The following is a 12205-nucleotide window of genomic DNA, read 5'->3' on the forward strand; positions in this document are numbered from 1 at the left end:
TTTTTTGACATCTGGAGTGTTTTCAAATAATTTTAACATAGCATGTCATGAAAAGAAAATACATAATTATTAAGAATTTTGCTGGCTTATTTTTGCTGTACCAATCGCATTGGGCTATGCAAGATGACTGATGACTGACACCTGCTATGAAAAACATCTTAATCTTCCACACAGGGAGTGTGAATTTCAAATGGGATTACCTGATTGAGTGATTCCATTTTAAATATGCACCCTCTGTAGGAGATTCAGGTCATGCCTTTCATTAGTGTATATAGATTTCAACTAGAATAGTCCATTTTGTAAATTCAATCATTAAAATGCTATTAATTGGCGAGGTATACTGCTAACAGAAATCAGAGCGGGTGATTCCGAATATGCATTGCTTTATTGGAAGGATGAGTAAAACTTAAAATTAATCCAGTGTTGTATAATTAACACAGGGCTATTCCATTTGAAATCCATACACCCCTATGGAAAACATGTTCATAATTCTCCAACATTCTCATACAATGTCATTATTTAGATGTGATTTTGACAATAAGAATATTAGGCCTATCATTGATACTCCCCCCCCCCCCCCCGAGGAGGCTTAAAGGCATTCCTACAATGCACTATGATTGGGAAATTTGATCAATATAACCTAATTTTAAAGGCAAAGTCCCCATTGCCACACACACAAAATGGTAATTTTAAAACTGCAGCCAACAAGCTAATAGTTGAGACTTAGGACTGATATTTGATTTTCGTACAGGAAACACTCATATTGTCCCACTGCATTAATTTTATTCCTAAGTCTCGATGTTATGAATGTTAAATAATAGGATGAAAACACCAGATATTTGCACACAATTCCAATGCAAGCCATGATCAACTGTACCACATGTGTACAAAAGCCAGACATACAAGGTCAGAAACCCCATTGGGTTGTGGGAATGTCTTTAAACATCCTCTGCCCCCCCCCCATAATAGACACCAATCATGAATTTTAACACAACATTTTCACCAACTTAAGTTACCATCATAGCCGTATATTATGAGCATTCATCAGTAGAACATTTTCAAACTTTAAATTAATCCATATTATATTGTCTGTAATGAGGCATGCAATGATTTGAAAGTGTTTGCATACATATTAGATGCAGATTTTTAATGAAAATCAATTTCTATGTAAGCTTTACCAAGTTTTAAGCTTACTCACGTTGAAATTTCTGCATTTCGGTCACTTTTTCATGAACAAAAATATGGGGGCGTTTATTACTAGCAGAGAGGGCATTTATTACAGACAATACAGTAGTTTGTAGAGGCTGGTAATTAATTGCATGTTTTTATCATCTTTAAAATATCAAAATGTTGAAGTATCAAATTGAAGATTTTTGTATGTTAAGGGCTCGGCTAGCAACATTTTTTTATGTATTTCTTATTTTACTTTGTAAATCATATTTATAATTTTAATGCACAATAGTTAATTTATTATTATACAATTAATTTGGCATCGTATATAGCTAGTATTATTTAATAGAGCAGTTTTGGTTTATTTTGCCATGGTTATGTATATTAACCCCATGAGAACTACCTGCCGATTGACCAAAAAGAAGTTTCCATTATTACCGGTAATTGGACCAATCAGCAACATTGTTGGAATAATTTCACCACGCAAAAAAAATTAGGGTGAATTATGTGCAAAGCTCCATTCTGATTGGTTATTAAAGGGAAGATATCATGTAATTGACCAATCAGAGGCAATGTTAGATCGGCAGGTAGTGCCCGGGGGTTAAAATCACCTCTCAAATAACCCATCACTGGTGGTGTAGTAGTGGAATGAAGGCAGGCTCCAACATCAAAGGTTTGAAGGTTTAATTCCCACCTCCGGCTAATTCTATAAGTATAAATTACTTTTGCAATAACTATAAGGAAGGGAAAATTATATAATCAACTTCTGTGATTTCACCTTAAGTTCGTATTTTTCTGTGGATGTGCCTTTTAAAAACAACCGCCCTCTGGAATCTACCAGCGGATGGGTACATTCTATAGTCCATAAGTTCATAAAATGGTTACAATTATCATAGATTTTTTTTTCTAGTGTCAGAACTTTATTTCAATTCTTTTCTACACTGGCAAAAGAATTTGATAAGAATATATGGATTCTCGCAAAGACTCTCCTTTGCAAGAATAACTAGATATTTGCTGAATTTTGTTTAAATTTTGTTTGTTTGTTTTGAGTTTTTGTTTGTTTCTTTATTTGTTTATGTGTTGGTTTATATTTAAATGTTACAATATTGTAGCTCCAAGTTTATACCCATGAGAACTACCTGCCTATTGGTCAAGAAACGTTTTTATTATCATTTGGACCAATCAGCAACATTGTTAGAATAATTTCAACACACAAAAAAATTGGGTGAATTATTTGCAAATCTCCATTGTGATTGGTGATTAAAATGAAGATATCATGTAATTGACCAATCAGAGGCAAACTTTGTTTTTACCTTTTCATTATATGTAGTCTGCAAGACAACAGATCATGGAGTTGCTGAGTCCCATTGCCTTACATCATGCCAGTAATCTACTTGCTGCTATTGGTGTTGTCTGGAGTGATTGTAGGAAAAGACACAAAGTCAAGCAACAGAAGGTAAAATTTTGTGAAGATAAAAAGTGATGTTTTCATATCTTTTGTGCAGAACAAAAAATAACTTAGCTCGTGGTAATAATAATAATAACAATAATTAATAATAATAATTACTTAAAGTTAAAATTGTCAAACTCTTAGTGTGTTGTAGAATTTGGAGGACGGCACATAACAAAGTCGACGACAACAAAGTTTGGTGTTTTACTAATCGCAGAACCATCCGTCGTGGAAATCGAAAACTCCCTATTGTTGGTTCCAGCATGTACAATTACATCACTGAAACATTGAAGCTCATCTGTCATCTCAGAAATGTCATCGAAAGTGTCTGTGACAGTGTTGTAGGTCTTGAGACGCAGGTCTCGATCTCGGTCTCGGATGTCAAGGTCTAGATCTCTGTCTCAGACCCAAAAGTCTCGGTCTCAAACGTTTTTAAGTTCGAGACCTGAAGAAAAAAAATATGATTTTCTGTTGTTGTTCATTACAAATTCTTACCTTAAATTTCAATCAATGTTGAAACTCAAAATCATATATAAATAATCAAAATATGCGCCAAACTTGAATGTGTACCGTACTGTCAATCTTTTAGTTTTTGTGTGCATAATAAATTAAAATGGTTAATATTATAATAAGTAACCATACCTAAAAGTTTGCCCTAAATAATATATGAAATGGCAAAATAATGCAGTATTATCATTCACTAATAATATTGATATTAAAATAGATAAATACCCCTTTACATTTGTACGCAAGTTTGAAAAAATATCAGAGCATGTGATCCAGTGACCCGCTGGATGCTGGGGTCATGAGATCAACGAGTAAGATATTTATATTTGCCTGTATATTCATAAATATGTATCAAATTTAGGGAGTTTCTAGGACTTCACAATATTTAGAGTTATTAATGAATTATAAGGGATGCTGTTCAGATGTGAACTTCCAATTTCAGTTCATGATTAAACCTGGGGACACTTAACGCAAATGACCATACTGGTATGCTATCCGAAAAGACTCCTGTTTTTTAATCGCGTAGCTCTGAAAGACCCCTGAATTTTACCAAAACAGAATATGAAAAACCCTGTGATTTTGATCATTTCAGCTCTAAAGGACCCATAAATTGCTCATTCCTCACATTCCAGGGTATTTTCAACCAGAAAGCCAAGAAAGACCCACCACATCCGAATTCCGGGGAGTATACCCACCAACTGAACATTGCCAAATAAAAATAGGGGGGGTGTACCCCCCCCCCCCCCATTAAACCAAGCTCTTGGTCTTGGTCTCGGAAGTTAGAGGTCTTGGTCTCGGAAGGGGTGGTTTTGGTCTCGGACCTGGAGGTCTTGACTGTGGCACCACTAATTGGTTTGACACACACATCCAGGAAGTCATCTTTGGGAACTTCACTTAACATAGAGTCCCCTATAATAAGTGTTCTGTATTTCTTTAAAGTGTATTTGGTGTAGAGTCTTGTTTTGATTTTGTTTCAAGTGTTTATAAGCGTTCAGACAGATCTTTATTCTGCTTCAGTAGAACTTTGACAGTTTGTTGTAAGGAAGTCACAAGTTGACAATCTATTTTTCAGCTGGGGTACTGTTTGCTGGAGGGAATTTAGTTGTTGGCAAAGAGTTTGGATTGCCTTCTGGGTGTCTGATTTACATTCAGGACAAGACCATGCTGACTTTTGTGTCGGTTTTCTTTTAAGTCCAACACAAGCATGGTGGAAATCTCTTTGACATACGTAGCACTTGCACATGTTTGTATTATTAGGCTGCGTGCATTCATGACAACTACAAGAATTTTCTAGATTTGCTGTAGGGTGCATCAGGTGTCGCAGGTACTGAGTTTGTGTCAGACTGATGTGGATGTACTCCTCCATCACCGGCACTGCTAAGATATGGTGGTGCAAAGCCTGGCACTGGTGGGTTTAAATGTCTCTTACGTTCACAATCATCACACAATTAAGATCACTTTGGCGGATAGTGACATCTTCCTTTGACGTTTTGCAGTCTTCACAACTATGTAGAGATGGCATGATTATCAAAAAATTTCACAGCTTATAAAATTACCATGCATAAACATCAGATGGCCTGAGAAGCCATAAAGTGTGTGATGTGTAAAATTATTCAGGGATTATAAAACACTTATGACTAATTCCTATGTATGACATTCTTTGTAGGACTTTGATTGTGCTCCATTGCATGTTTGTCTGTTTGTTTGTTTCTCTCTCATAACTTGAACAGGAAACTTTTGGATGAAATTCAGAGTTTTATTCCCGTTAAAAAATGATCAACAAATAATGCAAGATTTCAATATTATTTGTTTTCCAGGTCATTCCATCACCGTCAGACGAGCAGCTTGTATTGGTTGAGTTAGTGAGTGCTATTAGAGCTTTACCGTCAGACACACTTGTACAAACTATCAAACAAGTATTGAAAGCACCACCATTTACTATCAAAGATAAGGTATGTATATAGATGAGTAGGTTGTATTGGTTGAGTTAGTGAGTGCTATTAGAGCTTTACCTTCAGACACAGTTGTACAAACTATCAAACAAGTTTTTTATTAAAATATTTCCCCCAACTTTTATCCCATATTTGGCATACTCGCAGCCTTACTTGCAACCTTATTGTAACTTAATCCTAGCCCAATTAACCTTTACCCTTATCTAGAATCTTGCTCTCACCTAGGGATATTCCTTGTTTTTAATAATCCTCGTACCATCTGCTTTGACATGATATGATATTCAGGAACATTCCAAGTGTCAATATTTATACCAATATGCCCATGGATTATGTCACAAAGTAAGTGCTTGAAATTGGTGATTTTTAGTTCTAGAGAGCCTCAAAATATACGGGTGCCCCCTGGAAGCCCATCAGGCCCATTGCCCCTGGACCCCACCAGAGGCCCTAAGATGGGCCCCTGGACCCCACCCAGTTAAAGGGTTCATGCCTTCAAAGCTTGCTGTGCATGCTTCACATGCACTTCATTAAATTCTTTCTCAGTTATCTAACATTTAATGATTTCCATTTTTTTATCTACTCCTCTATGGCATCTCTGCTCATGACCAAACCAATTTTAGCCAAGTAGTGTTGAAGTCTAATTTTAAATTATTCTCAATATCAATGTTTGTTTCTACAGAACCAACCAGGCCTTGAGGTTAGCATGCTGCAGTTCCTATTCTGTTACATGCAGCGTATGACAGTCGGGCCTCTACGGGATTCATGGCACTCAGTGGTAGCTCTACTGAAAGATGGCTTACAACTAAACCTAAATGCTCCTGGACAGTTCCTCCTATTAGGGTAAGTCTTCCCACTATGCATTTCTTCCATTTCAGTTTTCTACACTGATTTGCTGTCCAGTGCAAAATGGGTTGATAGTGACCAAAGGTAAAACATTGAACAGAACACGTCCAGAGCTTGTAAATTATGTTTATTTTATGACTATCAACCCATGTTTAACCAGTCTATTCTCAACTTGAAAACAAATGGAACAAAACAATCAAGAGGGATTAAAAAGGAAACAATTATAAACAAAGACTTCATTTCATGATAACAGATATTAAATATCACACAAGGACAGAAATATACTTACGGTGTTACCACTGTAAGTACAAATACACCAGTCCACATCACCATGCTTTTACATTAATCAGATTCAGGACTGTTCCACTGTAAGAGCCAGGACCATGCAGTTCAAAACTAATGCCCAATGTCAAGTATGCTAGCCCTGTAAGTACAAATACACCAGTCCACATCACCATGCTTTTACATTAATCAGATTCAGGACTGTTCCACTGTAAGAGCCAGGACCATGCAGTTCAAAACTAATGCCCAATGTCAAGTATGCTAGCCCTGTAAGTAAAATAGACCAGTCCATATTACCATGCCTTTAAATGAATCAGGACTGTTCCACTGTAAGAGCCAGGACCATACAGTTCAAAACTAATGCCCAATGTCAAGTATGCTAGCCCTGTAAGTACAAATACACCAGTCCACATCACCATGCTTTTACATTAATCAGATTCAGGACTGTTCCACTGTAAGAGCCAGGACCATACAGTTCAAAACTAATGCCCAATGTCAAGTATGCTAGCCCTGTATGTAAAATAGACCAGTCCATATTACCATGCCTTTAAATGAATCAGGACTGTTCCACTGTAAGAGCCAGGACCATACAGTTCTAAACTAATTCCCAATGTCAAATAGGCCACACCTACTGTCAGTGACTACCTACTGGATATGTTTTGTGCTAGTAAATGGGCTATTCCATTTGAAATCCATACACCCTCTATGACTTTAATCTTTCACTCTGTGAGTGTGAATTCAAAATGGGATTACCTGAATGGGTGATTCTGTTTGAAATCTACACTCCCTGTGTGGAAGATTAAGGTCATGTCTTCCATAAGGGGTGTATTTCAACTGAAATAGCCCAATACATCTATGCATGGAATTGGTAGATGGGACAGATCAGTGACCTGATAGATCAGTGATCTCATCTCTGATATTTTATTGGTCAAAACTGACACTGTTGTCTTGATTATGATAAAATTTGCTAAGGGGGAAATTCACAATTCTATACATGTTGTGCAGTAGCATACTGGCTTTGAGTTTTACGGAGTGTGAGTGTGATCCTCCACACTCCTGAAATGATCATAAGGAGTGTGATCTTTAAGCTGACACTTGCACTTGTATGACAATCACACTCATCATTCACAAAATACCACTCCTCACAAGTTTGAGGTGTGCTATTTATCACACACCTCAATTTTGTAAAACTCAAAGCCTGAGCATATGGTTAGTTTAAGGGTAGACGAGGTGTTGTTGGTCGAAGCAACCATAAAAATCGATTTTCAGTCTCTAGATCAATAAATTATTGACAAATAACACATTGATGTTTTGCAAAAGTTCATTCTACAAACTATATAATTTGAAAACTTGCTTAATTTATTGTTGTTAATGAGTTATGTACATTTTACAAAAGTGTTGTTGTTTCAGCCCTCTTTACAACATAACTCAAGAACCACAGGACCTACAAAATTATTTATGTGATATTTGAATTCTTCTACACGCTCGCAAGGAAATGAGCAATGTAATTTTTGCCAAAGCTCATTACCATTCGCAAGATGTTGTGAACTACCAAATCGCAACACTTTAAAATAGTGTATTACCTTAATGACAGCATTGGAGAAGTTATGTGGAGTTAGTTTGATTTATTATTTTTTAAGATGATTAGGGTTGTGTGTGTGTTCTTAATTGATTGTTTGCTAATATTTCTACACATATGGCATACTAGTATGCAGTTTTCCCTAAACCAATTATGCCTAGTAGCTGCATGCTTGTACAATTCATGATTCCTTTATCGTAATCAATTAAAAAAAATGCACAATAGAAATGGTGACAACGGCAGTTGCTAGAAAATGACGAGCTGAAAAATGTCATGTTTCATCCCATCTATGCAACATTGTACCTATGTTGCATAGCTTATAATTACTGTAGTGGTAATGGATTAAAGCTGTACTTAAAATACAGAGGGTGTTGTCTGTTTCTTGAACAAGTATGAGCCGCTGTGACCACATTAACCTATTTATGCTCATTAATCAGATATAATTTGATCAGCTCGTAATCGGCGGGAATTGTTAGGCTTTTACCACTCCGCAGAAAAGTAGACCCACGTTATAAAACCTGCCGATTACGAGCTGATCATCTATAGTGTGGCAGTTAATTAGGTAAACTAATTTATACAGAATATATCTCAGCATCACTTTAATGCTCTGCATGCTAGCCATAGGTTTGAACATAAAAAGTCAGAAGTTTTGAGATATTTTCTCAAAATATCAAGAGCTATCTCAAGAACCACTGAACCACTACTCGGCTTGTTTGTACTCATTTTAATGCATTTTACATGCTGATTCCAAATATGGTCATGAAAATTAACATTTCTGAAATATTTTAATTTTTAAAACAAAGTTTGAAACTTGTCGTCTGCAGTCGACACCCATATGGAGAGGGTTCATGGATGATACTAGAATAGTGGCAAAGACTATAAATCATTGATTAATTTCCGCTCATGACAGTACCTGTATACAGTTACAGCATTGATAAACACTGGTGTTACTGTATCTAAACAAAGGATTAGTTTCTTAAATATATGAACTAAAAACTTGTGTAATGTATACTCTGTTTATTATCATCACACAGAAGAAAGGTAGTAGCGTAATATAATATGTTGCTATACACTGTCTTGTCTGATGTGTAAAATAAAATCATATTAAAGCAGTAGATATGTAAAGGGGTGTCATTTTCTTCAGAGGGGGTCATGAATATATGTAAGTGACCAGAGTCAATCCTGGATTGAAATTTTTTACAACCCCTTCTCCTTCCACACACAAAAACCAAAAACAAGTATTTCAAAAGGTCAAGAAATAAATAGTGGGGAATAGTATAGTTTGGGATTGAGGGATCTCTGAATATCCCTTTAATACTTAGCACAGGCAAAACTAATTTACTATACACTGATTGCTCCAGCTGCACATGTATTACACTGAGTCTTTATTGTGAGAGGAGTAGTGTTGCCAGATGATGTATGTACAAGAGGTTAATTGAGAGGATTCTTGTTTAATGCAAAAGTTACCAGTGTGAAATTACTTCTTACTTCAGGGTTTGACAGAGTATACTAATTACTGTATATAAGCTTTGGTTGCCACACCTTTGTGTCGCAGTCAGCCTTTGTTGTGAGAGGAGCAGTTACTAGTAGTGAGTATTATAAGAGCAATTTAAACTGACAGTCATCCCATCATGGCTTGGTATGGTTATTACAATATCTCGGCACTGCTGATAGTTGTTTTGGTACTTTATAACGTAACTGTTGCTGATGATCATCAAGAGTACATTTCCATAACATGTGAAGAGGAGGATATTACCAGCTGGTGGTGGTGGTATGAATTATATGCACCAGGTGGTAATGGTACAAAATGTCACATCCACTGTCCCATAGACTGCACCTGTATCCTTGGTAACTACACAGTATCAAGCAACTGTACTAATGGATACATAGCTGAGACTACAATCCCATACCCATCTGATGTGAGCTATCTAGGCCTGGCTGACTCCACTTTGCATGGTATCGAACCAAATACATTCTTTCTGTTTGCTGATATATTAGATGGATTACATCTAAACAATATCAGCCTCCGGTACATTCAACAAGGCGCTTTTGATGGGTTAACCAATATGAGGTACCTATTCCTGCAAGATAATAATCTTACTGAGATAGCGCCAGGTGTGTTCAGTGAGTTGATAAGCTTGGAATGGTTACTCCTTTCAAGCAATCACCTGACTGACATAGTGCCTGGTGCATTCAGCAACATGACAAGCTTGAATAGGTTAGACCTTTCAAACAATCACCTAACTGACATAGTGCCTGGTGCATTTAGCAACTTGATAAACTTGAAACAGTTAATCATTTCAAACAACCATCTTGCAGACATACTGCCTGGTGTGTTCAGTGAATTGACATGCCTGACTGAGTTATGGCTTTCAAACAATTATCTAAGAGAGATCATACCTGGTGTTTTCAGCAGCTTGACAAGCATGAAAGCCTTAGACCTTTCAAACAACCACCTTACCAAGGCAATACCTGGTGTGTTCAGCAACCTGACACGCTTAGAAGGAGTAGACCTTTCAGACAATCACATAGCTGAGATAGTGCCTGGCATATTCAGCAACCTGACAAGCTTGTTTGTATTGAACATTTCAAACAATCACCTTACTGAGATACCTCCTGGGGTATTCGGTGAAATCTGTAGCAAATTGACCATTTATGTTGTAAATGACACATTTTACTTACAATTTTTCCGTCTGTCATTTTCACACAATAACCTTTCCACATTACATTCTGGCACATTTCAAAATCAAACTGAACTCAGATATCTTGATATTGATCACAACCAATTACAGTTCCTTCCACAAGATATTTTCCACAACCTGAGCCAGCTGTTATATTTGGACCTGTCAGTAAATAACTTGGTTCACATTCCTACAGAACTGTTTATTCATTGTCTCCATTTGGAAAGAATTGACTTGACTGACAATCCAGTTTTGTGGTTTGAGCCCAATACATTTGCAGGGTTGGATGAGACTGTAGATTTAATTGTAAGTGACCCTTCAATCTGTTGTTTTACGTCAGCTAAATGCGTATGTAACAAAGCTCCATCCCCATTCCTGACATGCAAACGTTTGTTGCCATATAATGGTCTTCGCATAGCTATATGGTTTGTAGGGGTTCTCTCGCTGATTGGAAATGTATTAGTCCTGTATGTTAAATGCAAGCATAAAGAGCAAAGTAATAAAGTCCAATCCTTGCTGATCACAAATCTGTCAATATCTGATTTCTGTATGGGTATATATCTGATCATTTTAGTTTCAGCAGACATGTATTACACTCATTATTTTCCATCATTTTCTGAATCGTGGAGATCTAGTATGTTGTGTAGAATAGCTGGTGCTTTGTCAGTATTATCCAGTGAGGCATCGGCTTTCTTCATAACACTAATCACCATTGATAGGTTTCTGGGTGTGAAGTACACATTCAGGTATCAAATAAGAACTAAACTTTCCCGTGTTATGGTTGCCCTGCTATGGTTTGTAGCATTAGGCATAAGCATAGCAACATTTGTATTACCACAAGGCAACACCTATGCAGTTTCTGAAATTTGTGTAGGGTTACCAATTTCAAGACATAGGTCTCACAGTATAAATGAAACATCAGTAATGAAACACACTGGATGGGGGATTGAAATAATAACCGATTCCCAGGCTGTGTACACTGGGAATAGAGCAGCTATGTATTTTTCAATTGCCATATTCACAATCCTTAATCTGGGGTGTTTTGTTGTTGTAGGTTACTGTTATCTGGCTATTTTTATTTCTGCCAGGCAAACAGCTAGAAAAGCTGGTCGTTCCCCCAATACAAATGAAGAAATCAGAATGGCTATGAAGTGTTTTCTCATAGTGTTTACAGATTTTTGTTGCTGGATTTCAATAGGCATATTGTCTATTTTAGTCCAAGCTGGGGCAGTAGAAGTTGACCCAGTTGCCTACGTCTGGATAGCAACATTTGTCTTACCAATCAATTCCTCAATTAATCCATTCCTGTATACTTTGGTTTCATTTATTTTGAGCAAGAACAAAAGAAAGAGGCAAGAAAATATTCCGCTCAGGGCAATCAAGAGATAATGATACCCATTGGAATCTATGATATTGACAGGCCTGTGTACGAGGGGGTATCCAAAAGTTTTTACATCACCCAGAAGTGAAAGAGCTATATTGATGAAATTTTGTCAGTGTCATCACTGGTCCTTATGTACATTATGGTCCAAAAATGGTCTCATAAGTATGTTTACTTTCTTTATAGGTGGCGCTTAGATGGGCAGTAGGCGATAACCTGCAAGATGGTGAAAATTGAGGAACGATCGTGATTAAGGTTCCTGCATTTGAAGGGTTAGGCCTATAATACAATGCTCAGAAAATCTGTGATGAAATGAAAGCTATCTACGATGATGATTGCCCATCATATGGCACTGTTGCTTTT

General features: G+C 36.8%; 1 protein-coding gene across 1 annotated transcript in view; it reads left to right on the forward strand.

The window, feature by feature from the left end:
• LOC140156565 (protein DOP1A-like) overlaps positions 1-12205 on the forward strand; it is an 83086-nt gene that overhangs the window by 42827 nt on the left and 28054 nt on the right. Inside the window, exons 20-22 of the mRNA XM_072179505.1 lie at positions 2501-2626; positions 4945-5079; positions 5756-5916. Of these exons, the coding sequence (XP_072035606.1) occupies positions 2501-2626; positions 4945-5079; positions 5756-5916 (422 nt within the window). The remainder of the gene's footprint in view (positions 1-2500; positions 2627-4944; positions 5080-5755; positions 5917-12205) is intronic.

The sequence above is a fragment of the Amphiura filiformis genome, chromosome 7 (assembly GCF_039555335.1).
Source record: "Amphiura filiformis chromosome 7, Afil_fr2py, whole genome shotgun sequence".
In the NCBI taxonomy this organism is placed as follows: domain Eukaryota; kingdom Metazoa; phylum Echinodermata; class Ophiuroidea; order Amphilepidida; family Amphiuridae; genus Amphiura; species Amphiura filiformis.